General features: G+C 34.7%; 1 protein-coding gene across 1 annotated transcript in view; it reads right to left on the bottom strand.

Moving 5' to 3' along the window:
- The window catches only part of LOC111703865 (RAC-alpha serine/threonine-protein kinase), a 19471-nt gene extending 3605 nt beyond the window's left edge, over nt 1-15866 (bottom strand). Inside the window, exons 1-12 of the mRNA XM_023475942.1 lie at nt 15718-15866; nt 13937-14065; nt 13256-13367; nt 12321-12366; nt 11668-11778; nt 6934-7071; nt 6623-6682; nt 1847-1954; nt 1676-1759; nt 1501-1546; nt 1088-1170; nt 104-201 (exon numbers count right to left, since the gene is read on the bottom strand). Of these exons, the coding sequence (XP_023331710.1) occupies nt 104-201; nt 1088-1170; nt 1501-1546; nt 1676-1759; nt 1847-1954; nt 6623-6682; nt 6934-7071; nt 11668-11778; nt 12321-12366; nt 13256-13367; nt 13937-14065; nt 15718-15763 (1061 nt within the window). The 5' untranslated portion in view covers nt 15764-15866. The remainder of the gene's footprint in view (nt 1-103; nt 202-1087; nt 1171-1500; nt 1547-1675; nt 1760-1846; nt 1955-6622; nt 6683-6933; nt 7072-11667; nt 11779-12320; nt 12367-13255; nt 13368-13936; nt 14066-15717) is intronic.
- Between the last annotated feature and the right edge of the window lie 189 nt (nt 15867-16055).

Here is a 16055-nt window from a genome sequence, read left to right as displayed (position 1 = left end):
CCCCCATCAACTGTTAAAAACGTTTTTCTCTTTAATTTTCTATGATGAAGCCCAATAGTTGAGAAAGCACAATGTTTTTGAGAGGATGTTTGATAATGGTTTCCTATTGTAGAACGGAAGACGACCAACCATCATCTCGTACATGACGACCCCAACCCCCCACCAGTCCACAGCTCGTCCATAATCATTATCCTCCAACACCTAGATAAAATACTCTTAAAAGGACTGTTAGCTGATTTTCTTTCAACGAGATTTGTTTGTCCCCAGAACATAATCGGGTTGTAACGATCAAATCTCGGAATTTTTCTATTACAAAAGTTTGGTGATGAAGGGGTTTTATTGATATGCCAGGGGTTGTAATCTGGCAGTACAATATCAACTTACTCTGCAAGGGCGTGTTTGCAAAATTCAACTTACTCTTTAAGGGATGGTTTGCTAGTCAACTTTCTCTTTAAGTGATTGTTTGCTAAAGTCAACTTACTCTTAAAGGGATTGTTTGCTAAATTCAACTTAATATTAAAGAGACTGTTTTCTAAATTTAACTAACTATTAAAGGACCTGTTTACTGAATTCAATTCAACTAACTCTTAAAGAGATTGTTTGCTGAATTCAACTAACTCTTCAATGGATTGTTTGCTGAATTCAACTAACTCTTCAATGGATTGTTTGCTAAATTCAACTAACCCTTCAAGGGATTGTTTGCTAAATTCAACTAACTCTTCAATGGATTGTTTGCTAAATTCAACTAACTCTTCAAGGGATTGTTTGCTAAATTCAACTAACTCTTCAAGGGATTGTTTGCTGAATTCAACTAACTCTTCAAGGGATTGTTTGCTAAATTCAACTAACTCTTCAAGGGATTGTTTGCTGAATTCAACTAACTCTTCAAGGGATTGTTTGCTAAATTCAACTTACTCTTCAAGGGATTGTTTGCTAGAGTCAACTAACTCTTCAGGGGATTCAAGGAATTGTTTTCCATTATTAATTTATTACTCTTCATGGGATCCCATATTTAGGTTCTTAAACAAATATCTATTTAAAACATTTACAATTTGTTAAATAATTATTTTTATGTAAAGATTCTCACCTCTGGTGCAAGATATTCTGGGGTTCCACAAAACGTTTTGGTGAATTTTCCCCATTCAATATCTTCTTTGCACAATCCAAAATCTACAAATAATACACGTTGATATCTTCGTGGAGACCTGTTTTTGATAATCAATTTTAATTCTCTCCGAAAATTGTTTCCCCAATATTTTAGGAGAGGATTTTTTTGATCGTTTTTTTAAGTGTCGATTGTGAAGTGTTAAGTGTCGAGTGCTAAGTGTTGAGTGTCAAGTGTCAAGTGCCGAGTGTCAAGTATCATGTGTCGAGTACCAAGTGTCGAGTGCCGATTGTCAAGTACCGAGTGTCAAGTTTCCAGTGTCAAGTGTCGAGTGTAGAGTGTCAAGTGTGGAGTGTAATATGCCGAGTGTGGAGTGTCAAGTGTTTAGAGTGTACCTGCTATCTTGATGTGCCCATCCTTATCCAAAAGAAGGTTCTCCAACTGCCAAATTTAGTTTTGAGTTTGTATTAAACAAATTGAAAGAGTGAGAAATGAAAAGGTTTTGTACTTAAATATTTAAGGAAATCTTAAATCTTTAATAAAAATTGATTTCGTTATTGATTTGTTCACCTTTAGATCCCTATAGATAATTCCACGTTTATGAAGATAATCAATAGCAGAGATGATTTCAGCTCCATAGAACTTGGTACGATCCTGGACAAGGGAATGTGAATCGGTTTTTTCTCTTCAAAATTACCCCCCCCCTCTGAGAGGGGGGGGATTTTAGAATAAAATATTTACCTCTGAGAACTGTCTCTCCTTAGATAGATGGAAGAATAACTCTCCTCCGTTCACATATTCCATTACGAAGCAAAGACGATCCTCGGTGGTAAACGAGTACTTTAAACTCTAGAAAAACAGATTTAAATTAATGTTAGAACTTAATTTTTTGACAATTTTGCAATATTAAGAGATTTTTTCGCTTTAGAATTACAACACAAAGAATTGAAAAGTTGAAAATAAATTTTGAATTTCTATTTTTCTTCTTTTGACATTTCATTCTGAATCCTCCAACACTTTTTAGTAGAAAAATAAGATAATAGAACTCAAGTTAAATGCTTTGAAAAATGTCGAAAATGGTTTATGTTCCATAATTTCCATGAACATTAAATATTCAATACAAAAGAATATTAAAAATCTTTTAAAATATTATTTTTTTAATTTAGAATGAAAAGATCGTCTATTTCTCAGCACTCAGCAGGCGTCTACTCACTTTAAACTATCTATTAATAAGTTCGAAACATTTAAAAACGCAGCTCCTCAAAAATATTAGATGATCATGCCAGCAGTGCTTAGGATCGGGATTCGGATCCGTTGGATCCGCAAGATTTTGGCTTCCTGGATCCGGATCCGCAAAAATATGAGGATCCACGAATCCGGATCCAAGGGGTAAAATATCAACCAAAAACTGCAAAAAAAACCTTTTATACTCCTTAAACCAAAATCTGAACTTTTGAAAAAAAGAGAGATTATAAAAATTTCCGGGAAATTTAAACAGTGTATAAACATAACTTAGCATTGTCCTAGGAGGCTGATTTTTTGCATGCGAGCTTAAAATTATGTATATTACATGCATTTTTGGTTTTGAACGGATCTGAGCAAAAGTGCGCGCGCACGCGCGCTTTTTGTGAAAGAATACGACTTTTTTGGCAGTAAATCAATCTTAACTTCATTAATTGCACTTGAACATTTATCCTGATACTCATGAAAAAAATATGCGCTCAAAAAATTTCCCTCCAAAGCCTTAAATATCCGCGCGCGCGCGCAATAAAAGAAAATATCTTTGAATACTTATTTGCTAAGTTTGGCCTAAGTCATCATAAAAGTATCATGAGATACATCAAACTATAGCAAAATTGGGACAAGGAATCCATTTCCGAGGTCAAAATAAACATTGAAGCCTTCTGACCGGCGCGCTAGTAGCCGGCAGTTACATTATGGGGCAACTTAGCTCAGATTTTACATGTTGTATGTCGATTTATAGGTAATTGGGCACCAGGAATTCATTTCTGGGGTCAAAATAAATATTAGAACATTCTGACCGGCTCGTTAGTAGCCGGCAGTTTCATTATGAGTCATCTTAGCACAGATTTTACATGTTGTAGGAGGCTGTTTTTTTTTGCATGCAAGCTTAAGATTATGTATATTACATGCATTTTTTATAGGTAATTGGGCACGAGGAATTCATTTCTGAGGTCAAAATAAATATTGGAGCATTCTGACCGGCGCGCTAGTAGCCGGCAGTTACTTAATGGGTCATCTTAGCACAGAATTTACATGTTGTATGTCAATTTATAGGTAATTGGGCATGAGGAATTCATTTCTGAGGTCAAAATAAATATTGGAGCATTCTGACCGGCGCGCAAGTAGACGGCAGTTACATCATGGGTCATCTTAGCACATATTTTACATGTTGTATGTCGATTTATAGGTAATTGGGCACCGGGAATTCATTTCTGGGGTCAAAATAAATATTAGAGCATTCTGACCGGCGCGCTAGTATCATGTAGTTTCATTATGGGTCATCTTGGCACAAATTTTACCTGTTGCATGTCGATTTATAGGAGATTGGGAACAAGGAATCTTTTCTAAGGTCAAAATAAATATGGGAGCATTCTGACCGGCGCGCTAGTAGCCAACCATTACATTATGGGTAATCTTAGCACAGACTTTACGTGTTATATGTCGATTTATGGGTAATAGGGCACGAGAAGTTCATTTCTTGGGTAAACACTTTTGTAAGACTACTCTGATCGACGCACTAGCAGCCAGCAGTCACCTTCTGGGTCATCCTGTCATATGTTTTACATGTAGTATGTTGATTCTAGGGTACTAGACACAAGGGGGTTCTTTTTCTTAGGTAAAAAATGAAGTTTGAGCTCGCTCGCATCTTAAGATAAGTAGGATTTAGGATATGGAACACCAAGGTTTTTTTTTTAATAATCTGAAAAACCACAGATGTTTTATTACATATATACCACATTCAACTTGGATACAAGAAAGAAATTGAACTGAAACTTGAATGCTTGTAATCCTTAAGATTATTTACGTTCCCAAAAAAGCAGTATCCTCATAAAAATTTAAACTTGTACTAGGACCATCCTAAATCCTACTTATCTGTAGATACAATTCGATTCAATGTTTACAGTTAACACATTTTACAGAAACATTTAGTCATGTCCAATGTTCTTTACAGATAAAGGTTATCACATTTACTGGTTTGAACAAGTAGCAAGTAAATTATTGAGAATTATCATCACTTAGATCATAATCTCCCTGCAAATTTTCCATTTCAAACATGCATTGTTTCTATGGTTTCTTTTTAGATTCTTGTGACCAAGATTCTAAAAATATGGTTACATATCAATTTGAAAATGTTTTTTGGTATGTCATAGATTTTAGTTGGATAAACCAATGCTAGTTCAGAATGCTCTGCTTGTGATTTACTCCACGTAGATGGATTCCTCTGGTCTTAAACCTAAACCCTGATATACAACCTGTACAAACTATGATAAAATATGACAGGATGACCCAGAAGGTGGCTGCTGGCTGCTACCGCGTCGTTCAAAGTGGTCATACCTAAGTTTTTACCCAAGAAATTAACTCCTCGTGCCCAATCGACATACAACATGTAAAATCTGTGATAAGATGACCCAAAATGTAATGGTTGCCTACTAGCGCGCCGGTCAGAAGGCTCCAATGTCTATTTCGACCTCGGAGATGTAATCCTTGTCCTAATTTTGCTATAGTTTGTTGTATCTCATGCTAGTTTTATTCTAAGCTAACAAAACTTAGCAAATAAGTATTAAAAGATATTTTCTTAAATTGTGCGCTCGCGGACATTTTAAGCTTTGGAAGTGAATTTTTTGAGCGTATTTTTGTTTCAGGAGTATCAGGATATATGTTCAAGTGCAAGTAATGAGGTTAAGACTGATTAACTGTAAAAAAAGTCGTAATTTCACAAAAAGCGCGCGCGCACTTTTGCTCAGATCCGTTCAAAACCAAAAAATGCATGTAATATACATAATCTTAAGCTTGCATGCAGAAAATCAGCCTCCTACAACATGTAAAATCTGTGCTAAGATGACTCATAATGAAACTGCCGGCTACTAACGCGCCGGTCAGAAAGCTCTAATATTTATTTTGACCCCAGAAATTAATTCCTGGTGCCCAATTACCTATAAATTGACATACAACATGTAAAATATGTGCTAAGATGACCCATGATGTAACTGCCGGCTACTAACACGCGGGTCAGAAAGCTCTAATATTTATTTTGACCCCAGAAATGAATTCCTGGTGCCCAATTACCTATAAATCGACATACAACATGTAAAATCTGAGCTAAGTTGACCCATAATGTAACTGCCGGCTACTAGCGCGCCGGTCAGAAGGCTTCAATGTCTATTTAGACCTCGGAAATGAATTCCTTGTCCCAATTTTGCTATAGTTTGATGTATCTCATGATACTTTTATTCTGACTTAGGCCAAACTTAGCAAATAAGAATGCAAAGATATTTTCTTTTATTGCGTGCGCGCGCGGATATTTAAGGCTTTGGAGAAGAATTTTTTGAGCGCATATTTTTTTCAAGAGTATCAGGATAAATGTTCAAGTGCAATTAATGAAGTTAAGATTGATTTACTGCCAAAAAAGTCGTATTCTTTCACAAAAAGCGCGCGTGCGCGCGCACTTTTGCTCAGATCCGTTCAAAACCAAAAAATGCATGTAATATACATAATGTTCAGCTCGCATGCAAAAAATCAGCCTCCTAGGACAATTCTAAATTATGTTTATACACTGTTTAAATTTCCCGGAGAGTAATACGTGTTATGCCCCCCACCCTTTCTGAATGGTTCATCAAGTTTTAGGATAAAAATAAGCGAAAAAATAAAACAAAAAATTTGAAAATTATTTGTTGAATTCAGTAAATCTTATAGAAATGACCTGGATCCGGATCCGGATCCATTTTTTTCCAGTGCGGATCCAGGATCCGGATCCGCATCAAAATTAAATGGATCCTTAGCACTGCATGCCAAGCTTCCAGTTAAAACCATATCTTAAAAATTTACACAAGCAGCAACCAATTTTTCGTTGTGCACAAATAGATTATCAAGAAGAAATTTATCATTATACACGACGTCATAATTGTCAAATATAACAAGAAAAACGAAATTTTCTTACATTAGTTGATATTTTTCCAAGAGTTAGTAAAAAGTTAAAAAACAGAAATTAAAGAACACATAATTCACTTATTTTACTGTCAGATATCCACTTTATTCATAAATTATCACTGTTATTAATAATTTTGTCGGACACAAAAACTGAGTTGAGTGATGTCAGAATACAGCTGTACTGAGATTAAATAATCTATTTGGTTGTACAATAAATGTACATTGTAAATATAAACTAAAAAGTGTCACAGATTATTCTGCTTTCATTGGGGGATTTCAAATATTCCTATTTCTTAACTGGGGTTACATGGTTTAGCCTAAATAAACATAGGAAAGAGTGCTTACTGTTAGAAAAGGATGGTTTGTGGATTGAAGAACTCTTTTCTCTGTCAGGGTGTGTTCAACCTAAAACAGATTGGAATTTGAGTTGAACATAAATTTACCAAGGGTGCTCTACACAAATAAAACAAAGTAAGTAATTTTCTAAACTGAAGATAAATTTATTAATAGTTGAAGTATATTTATTAGAAAAATAAATAAAAAAATTTCTAGAACATGGTTTGAAATGGTGAAGCTCTCTCATGGTAACCCATATTTGTATATCAAAGATAATTTAGATCATTAAAATCTAAGAATTTAATATAATGCATTCTAACCTCGTCTTTCTTGATGATAACTTCCTTTTTCAAAATTTTAATGGCGTAAAGATGTGAAGTCGTCTTCTCTCGACACAGGATTACCTTCCCAAAAGTTCCTTTCCCGAGCACTTTCAGGAACTCGAAATTTTCAAAAGTCTAAAATAGAATGGTTTAGTTTGCCTGGAATGAACTGTAAAGTTAAGACGTAATTTCAATTAACCCTTCATTTAGAAGAGTGGCATGTCTCATTCCTAACCGTGCAACGCTACCCTTTAGACCGTTGTCAGATACAAAAAGAATAATTCTAATAACTGAAAAGTGATTATTTTCAATTGTGATTTCTCTGTGAAAGTGACTTCCGGACTTATGAAGGAAAGACAATATAGAAAATTTGGAGAATTTAATACATTTTAAGATAAGAAAACGTTGATATCTTCCGTGTTGTTGCTAAGAAAGAACATTTTTTTTTAAATCGAGTGTTACTTGAAATTACGCCTGTTTTAAGTTCCTAAATGTCGAGCAAAGGGTTAAAATCGCTGAAGTATTATTTCTCTTTTCTTGAGAATGGATTTCCTAGGTTTTAATTAAATGTAATTAAGCTCACACTATCCTCTGAAAATAATGATACCCCTACTCGACCATTCCGTTTTAACTCATCCTTATCTTCTCCTATTTCTGCCCCGATGCCACACTGTCTTCTAATTCTAACTTACTCGTACTTAATCTTAGTTTTAATAATGTTTAAGTTAGATTTAATAATTAGTATGATTGAATCAGTTTATCAGATTCTTGTAGTCTGCAGAGTTGGGATCCACGGAGGCAAAAAAAATAAAAAAAAACCTGTAAAAGAAAACCTTTTGCTCTCAAATCCCAAATCTTGACTGTTTATAAAAAAGAGATTATTAAAAATTTCTTTTTCTCTAAATGGTTTTAACTTCAAAACGAGAAACTAAGAGAAAAATCATTTAAAAATAATCTTTTGTTGAAAAATCTGTAAATCTTAAAGAAATGCAGATCCGAATCTGGAAATGGACCCTAAGCACTGCTTAGCATAGTTTAAAGTTTTCTTGAGAAGTGCCAAATCTATGACATAATGATAAATATTTTCATATTTTTATTCAACTACAAAGCACGAGATAATATGGTAGAGAAGCCTTGAAGGGAAGGAAGGCAGTAGGTAGAGTTGGTTTGAAGGGAAGGAAGATAGTAGGTAGAGTTGGTTTGAAGGGAAGGAAGATCCCTTCTATTCCAACCAAACCTGAGTAAGAAAGGAGGCGGGTAAATGATTGATGATAATGATTGAAACTTACAATCGCATGAATTCTTCCATTTCTCTTAGAAACTGTATTCTCGGAACCCCCATTTATATCCAGACAATTGTTGGTCCCTTTATGGGACCCACCATTCACATGTTTTAGCGGGAATCCGTTTTTTGCAGTTTCGGGGATTTTCGGTTTCACGTGAGATCCATCCTCATTTACTTCTATCAACTGACCATCCTTGGTCCTGTACGCAGAAATTAAAAATATGTGAAAAATCAGAACACCCCCCCCTTACTCACTCCATCCCTGGGCTAAATTGTGCCGAGGACAGACAAAAATTCAATTCAATTTTTTATAATTTATCTTAAATAAAAACTTTTAATAAGCAATTAAATTCTGAATATTATGTTTTAATGAGGAAAAATAAAAATTTTAAGAGATGTGTGAAATATTCAAGGGGTGCGTAATCTTAATATAAGAATTAAATAATACGCATATAGAATTAAATAATACGCATATAGAATTAATAAAAACATAGAAAAAAAGTGGGATTGATGTCACGACATTGACTCGTGGTAAATAAATGCACCTGTCATAAAAATCAGGAAAATATATAAATATATTAATACATAAATAAAATGCATAAATGTGTAAAAGTGTAAATAAATATAAAATAAAAATACAAAGAAAAAAATCCCAACTGCTCCAGATAAAAGCTTTAGGTTGTAAACAAAATTATCTAAAATTATCAAATGTAAAATTTTAGCCTTTTCTGCAAATTAGTTTAGAAGAACAAGTTAGGAAATATGTACAGCCCTGTGGAGTGTGGAGTTTAGTTCTGCATTAGTTCAATGTCCTATTAGAGAGTTTGCAAGAAAATGCATAAGTTTCACCAAACCTCGTTAAAGGATTTATAAATAATAAAGAAACTTGATATTTACCACATGCATGGACGTAATTTCAAGTTACCCCTCCCTCCCCCCAACCTTTAAAAAAGTAACACGTCCGAAACAAAAAGTATCTTAAAGCTCTTTCATAATAACACTTTTGAATTTTTCTATCTAACAAATTCTCTTAAATATTTTATGTTCATGAAGCCGAAAGAGAGAGAAACCACAATTAAAAATAATCAATCTTAAGATATACAATTAAAAAAATCTCAATCATCATAGATTATACAATGTTTAAAGGGCGGTGGTGTTTAGTTGTGCGACGTTTTATTTTGTTTTCAATTATGAACTTAACTTGACTAGTCTGATTAAAATACAATAAGGAAAATGCTACAAAACCAACTCTGTTACTTGTAACAGAAACAACAAACATATCAAAACAGAAAATCGAAATTATTGTCATATTGTCATGTTTTCATCTTATTCTTGCGTTCCTTATTGTCATCGTTTTCTTGTTCACATTTGGTTTTCTTTCAAAGAGCTTTAATCGTGAACGGAACGCCATTTTAATTCATTTCATTTTATTCAACAAATTCACTTTTTATGACACGCTGTAAGTGTACCAATATGTCAGAGGACAAACTGTGCGTAAATGTTGATACGGAATATGACGCACAACTGGCTGAAGTATGAGATGCGTAACTGATCAATGTTAAGGTGTATGACGCACAACTCCTTAACGCCTACCCGTCTTAAACTGCATAAAATTAAGAAACAGTTGCAAAACAAGAAAGGTTTTATAGATAGTGGTTTAAGGAGATATAAGGAGGATAGTGGTTACTGGTTAATGTAAGTTTGAAGGAAAGAATAATAACAGTTTGAGTAGGTTTGAAAGTACGGATTATAGTAGGAAGAGTAGAGTTGAAGGGTGGAAGATCTTAGAAAGAGTAGGTTTGAAGGGAATAAGGTTAGTAGTTAAAACATAAAAGTAAGTTTGAAGGAAAGAAGAAAGTGGTCAGGTAGGCTTGAAAGGAAGGAAGGAAGATAGTAGGTAGAGTAGGTTTGAAAAAAAAAGGAAGTTCTTAGGACGGAAAAGTAGACTGGAAGGTTGGAAGGTAGTAGGTGGAGTAGCGTTGAAGGGAATAGAAGGGATAGTTAGAAAGAGTAGACTTGCAGGGAAGGAAGGCAGTAGGTAGAGAAGCCTTGAAGGGAAGGAAGGCAGTAGGTAGAGTTGGTTTGAAGGGAAGGAAGATAGTAGGTAGAGTTGGTTTGAAGGGAAGGAAGATAGTAGGTAGAGTTGGTTTGAATGGAAGAAAGATGATAGGTAGAGTAGCTTTGAATGGAAGAAAGATGAAAGGTAGAGTAGGTTTGAAGGGAAGAATGAAAGCAATTAAGATTAGGTTTGAAGGCTGGAAGATAATGGGTAGAATGGGTTTGATGGGTGGAAGATAGTGAATAGGGACTTGGTACTTTGAAGGGTGGAAGACAGTAGGAAGAGAAGGTTTGAAGTGTGGAAGATAATTGGAAGAGTAGGTTTGAAGGGAAGGAAGAAGAAAGGTAGAAGAAAGATAGAAGGGGAAGGGAAGTAGGCTGGAAGAAAGAAGGAGGTGGGTTAGGTTTAAATTGCTAGGAAGGTGGAATATTACATAAATGTAAAATGGTTTAATGTTAAAGTAGTTAATGATTTTCATTTTAAGGAATTGTATAAATATTTTAGTCAGGAAAGCGAAACCATAATATTCTTTAAGAATGCCCTTTGGAAAAAGATTTTCATCTCTTTCTTTACCCTTTCTCTTATAGAAATTAAAGTTGCCCCAGCATTTGATTAATATATTGGCTCCACCCTGTATGAACCCCACCCTCTGAATGAGGTAAGAAAAGTGCGTGGGCAGGAACAAGTTTATTTCCACTTAATACTAATGTGGGGGGGGGGGAGGGTGTCCCTGAAAAAAAATCCCAGATGTGCGACACATTTTTTAGAAAGCATTAGGGTAAAACTGGCTCAAATACGAAATTCTAACATTTTAAAATAATTTTCCTAAAAGGCCATTTTACTTTTTCCCCCGCTATTTTTTGCCTTCTTAACCTTTTTTTAATCATTCTCGGCTAAATAGGGTCAACTCTGTCAATTTTCAAGGAATTTAAAGAGTGATAACATTTTGGAAATCCTTTAACTTGGTTAAAACGATAATTGACAATTTTTTTCGTTTTTGTTTTGTTTTTGGATGGTCAAATATTAAGAAAAAGGTGAAAAATCGCGTTTTTTTAAACACCTTTTGTCAGCTCCATCTGGAAGTGGTTAACGAAATTTTTTTTTCAACTAAATACCTTGCTATTTGAAAATATTTTGACAGTTCAGAAATGACTAAAAAATGTTTTATTGACAAGTTTAGAGGGAAATGTACTCCCCACTCCCTACTCCCTACTCTTACTCTACACTCTCTACTCCCTACTCCCTACTCCCTATTCCCTACTCCCTACTCTCTACTCCCTACTCTCCACTCCCTACTCTCCACTCTCCACTACCTACTCCCTACTCCCTACTCCCACTTTCTACTCCCTACTCCCTACTCCCACTTCATACTCCCTACTCCACTCACCACTTTCTTCTTCCCAGACTTATGTTGCTTCTCTCCTCTCTTTGCGAAGAATTTCTCCAATGGATCTGAATCTCCTGTCTCCTCCTCCTCCTCTCCTCCCTCGGGGTTATCCTAGAATATAACGCAATACGCATTTAGATACACTTTAACGGTTCGCAGTTGGAAAAAGGAGATTCAAAAATGTTAAAAATTCCGTATTAAAAAAATAAATAATAAATCTTTAAAACTGATCCAAGTTAGGGAGAAAAAAAAATGCGTATCAGGAATTTTCCAAAATAACCCCAAATAATGTCGTTTCCGAGCATAACTTTTTTTAATTTCAATATGTTTTATTTTGTTTGAAAAAAAGATGCATTCGGAATTAATCGCGCATAATTTATTCCGTTCATGGTGAATTTGAACATTATTTGTTAATATATTAGCCATTTTTCATAAAAGATTTACACTGTGCTCATCTTCAATTCTTTAAAATTGTTAAATATTCACTTTAGCTCTTAGACTCATAAACGCTCACTCTCTTGGACTTAATTTTGAACCCCCTCCCCCTCCCCGAAATCGTCTTTGGCGTTTCGTTTGTATTATAAATTAAACATGCTAAAATTTCCCTTTTAAACCTAACACATTTCTTTAATTCTTTAAACTAAAAAAGATACCTCCAGTTTTCGTTTAACTGATTCTATTGCCTCAATCCACTCTTTTCTGAAACAAAACAAATTTTAAAACTGTTGTAAATTTGTTGTCCAACAATTTTTTTGTCGTATAAAAATATTTCAAAGATTTTTGAAAAAGCAACTGATTTTCATCCAACGCCTAGAAATGCCAGGTGGAAATTATGTTTTACAAAAAATTTTATTTTGACAAAATGCTTACCACATAGTGCAAGATAAAAAATAATAAACTTTCAAATTTTGTTCAATTTTTTTTGTTTTTTAAACGAACAAAAAAGTAAGTAGCCCCGATACACAGATAAACTGAATCAAGATTAAGCTTCATCAAATACTAGAATCCGAATATATTGGGCTTTAAAACTTTAAATAAAAATAATGTCTAGTATTTTAGTTCTAGCAATTATCTAAAACAAGGAATCCATCAATGTTAAGTTCCCAAATCCTTAAAGTAAAAAAGTAGTCTGTCGACTGTCGTCAATACCACTGTTGATTGTTGTCTGTATACCGTCGTCATTCGTCTGTAGTCTTTACGACTGTCGTTATAAACAGTCATCATTCGTCTGCAGTCTTTACGACTGTCGTCTATATATACTACGTCACTACAGTCATCATTTGACATACAGTCTGTACGACTGTCGATGGCCGTCTGTATTACCGGCGTAGTTAATCTGCAGTCTCTACAACTGTCGATGGCCGTCTGTATTACCGGCGTAGTTAATCTGCAGTCTCTACAACTGTCGATGGCCGTCTGTATTACCGGCGTAGTTAATCTGCAGTCTCTACAACTGTCGATTGTTGTCTGTATTACCGACATCGCGCGTCTGTAATCTTTAAGACTGTCGAATTCCGTTTATAAATCGTTATCATTCGTCTGTAGTCGTATCGAGTGTTGTCTTTAAACCGTCGTCGTTTGTCTATACCTTTCTTGAGGAGTCTCTACGTGAAACATTCTCTCTACGACTGTTGTCATCTGAAGACCACGGATGAGGAATGTATTTGGTTTAGGTCTCTCCGCCTGCATTATCTGACAACCTACAGAGACTAGGGGTATACATTTTGTTTTTACATCCCCTAATCCACCTTGCAAATAGACGAGGGTTTTTCCATTGACAGTTATCCCCCCCTCCTCCTTCATGCTAGATGATAGGTATAATTTAAAAAAAGGTTAGTTCACTCAATTGGAAATTTTTTTAAAAATATGAAAAAATATATTAATTTTCGGGAAAAAAGGATCTGTAAGCATGTAAAAACTTTTTAATAACTACGCTAACCCAAAAATAAATTGAAGTTTTTAATGAAGGTTAATTTAATTATTGGTAATAAATATGAAAAGTTTAATAAAAAGAAGTAATTAATGTGTAAATGGTCAATCAAAAGTTATCTATAGATTCTAGCTAACGTAGTAGAATCAAAATATTCGGATTAATTTGATACCAATGAGACCTTTCACAATAGAATTTTTTTATTTTTTCATCCGGGGTATTAACTAATATTAAAAAAGTTTCTTCTGCATACCATCCCTTCTGGTGAAATTTGTCAACCGAATTTACTCTCTCCATTACTACATAATCTAGCCTTTAAAGGATTAAATTGATTCTAACCTTTGACAGTAAAATTGTTGAGAGGATCGGACATTTCTTGGGGAATATTTGGTTTAGATTTAAACCCCAGGAACTGTCCATCTGACTTCAGGATAAAGTATCTCTGTCGCCAGTTTTTGATGTGCTCTCCTGAAAATAACAAGATGAAAAACGGGAAAATGAAAAGGATCTAGAGTTCAATTACTTAAGTATAACCATGCTTTTGCTTCTATTTAAGCTTGAATAAATACCGTGCAAAGAATTGAGTTTGAACATGACTCGGCTAAAGAAAATGAAAACCCTAATCTTGTTGCTTTTCCAATTCTCAGATTCAGAACCACTGATTAAAAAATGTGAAGAAAAATTATTATAATTTTAATAAGAGGCGTAATATTTGAATGACAAAATTTATAAAATTAATGTTGGAATTTTTTATATCTACGATATTAGGGAATATAGACAAAATGTCCAATGATCCTCCAAATGTAGTGTTATGTTCGAATATATTTTGTGACATGTTCGAATATATTTTGTGACATGTTCGAATATATTTTGTGACATGTTCGAATATATTTTGTGACATGTTCGAATCTATTTAGAGGCGTGTTCGAATATATCTATTGGCATGTTCGAATATATTTAGTGGCGTGTTAGAATATATTTAGTGGCATGTTCGAATCTATTTAGTGGCGTGTTAGAATATATTTAGTGGCATGTTCGTATTTATTTAGTGGCATGTTAGAATATATTTAGTGTCATGTTCGAATATATTTAGTTGCGTGTTAGAATATATTTAGTGTCATGTTCGAATATATTTAGTTGCGTGTTAGAATATATTTAGTGGCATGTTCGAATCTATTTAGTGGCGTGTTAGAATATATTGTTCGAATATATTTAGTTGCGTGTTAGAATATATTTAGTGTCATGTTCGAATATATTTAGTTGCGTGTTAGAATATATTTAGTGTCATGTTCGAGTATATTTTGTGACATATTTGAATATATTTAGTCATGTTCGAACAACATATTTAGAGTCACGTTCGAATAACATATTTAGACTTAGTGAAAAATGAAAAACTTGGGTGGGGGGAAGGGATCCACAACCATATAAAAGGAGAGCCAGTCTTAGTCAGATTAACGGAAGCATCGAAGTCAACGTCATGGATAAAATTTGAAAGAGTTTGTAAATTTGGATTAACTTGATTAAACCCGCCCCCCCTTCTTTCAATTTAAAACATGCATTAAAACAATTGAGGAGAGAGAGTGAGAGGGGAGAAGTAGATTCCCACTTTAACGTCATTAAGAATGAACGTAACATTGAATTCTAACCCAATCCCCTCTGCATAACTAAAAACTAAAATAACATTATATCAAATGGTAATTTGGGTCTGTTCAAGAGAACGATTTTTGAACCCTCCCCTCTCAGGCCCCCTCCCGCCCCCCTCCTATAAATTTTGTACATGACCACTTATTTTTCATCAATAACAATATTATTTAGGGTTAGGTTAGGTTAAACAATTTCTGGGCCGAGTACTGCGGCTAAGATAGGCTAGGGGGCCGAGCTGCGGCTAGGACAGGACGGGGGCCGAGCGCTGCAGCTAGGAGGCCGAGCGCTGCGGCTAGGACAGGCTGAGGGCCGTGCACCGCGGCGCGCACATGCTACAGTGCCGGGCGCTCCGGTCAGCTAATCAATTATATCAATTTACAAAATTAATGAGGGGGGGGGGCAGCGGAGGGCCCAAAAATCGTTCTCTAGGAACTTACCGGTATTTAGCTTAACTATGCAAAACTAATAAATCTTACCTCGCTTGTGTAGTAACCCTTCTTTGACTACCACCGAATCAGTCATTTTGGAAAGAAATGTGATTTTCGTCTCAGTTCTTATATTTTTAATTCTTCCCTTTCATGCACGAAAAATAAAGCTTTGTCTGAAAAAAAAGAAAATTAAAAAGACGCAAAAAGTGACTTAGGATTTTAGGAAATAAGGGGCCGGTGGGGGGGTGGGGTGGCAAAACTTAGTAAAACTGCGCGGATTTAACATTATTTTGACCTCAAAATGTTTTTAACTCCGCGTCAATTTAGAAATATTTGGTTTGGTTATGCTGCGGACCAAAGTACAAATATCTACGCAATTTGCTCTC

This window comes from Eurytemora carolleeae, unplaced genomic scaffold (genome assembly GCF_000591075.1).
Source record: "Eurytemora carolleeae unplaced genomic scaffold, Eaff_2.0 scaffold401, whole genome shotgun sequence".
NCBI lineage: Eukaryota > Metazoa > Arthropoda > Copepoda > Calanoida > Temoridae > Eurytemora > Eurytemora carolleeae.
The sequence above is the reverse complement of the archived record's forward strand: the minus strand, read 5'-3'. Positions and strand labels throughout refer to the sequence as shown.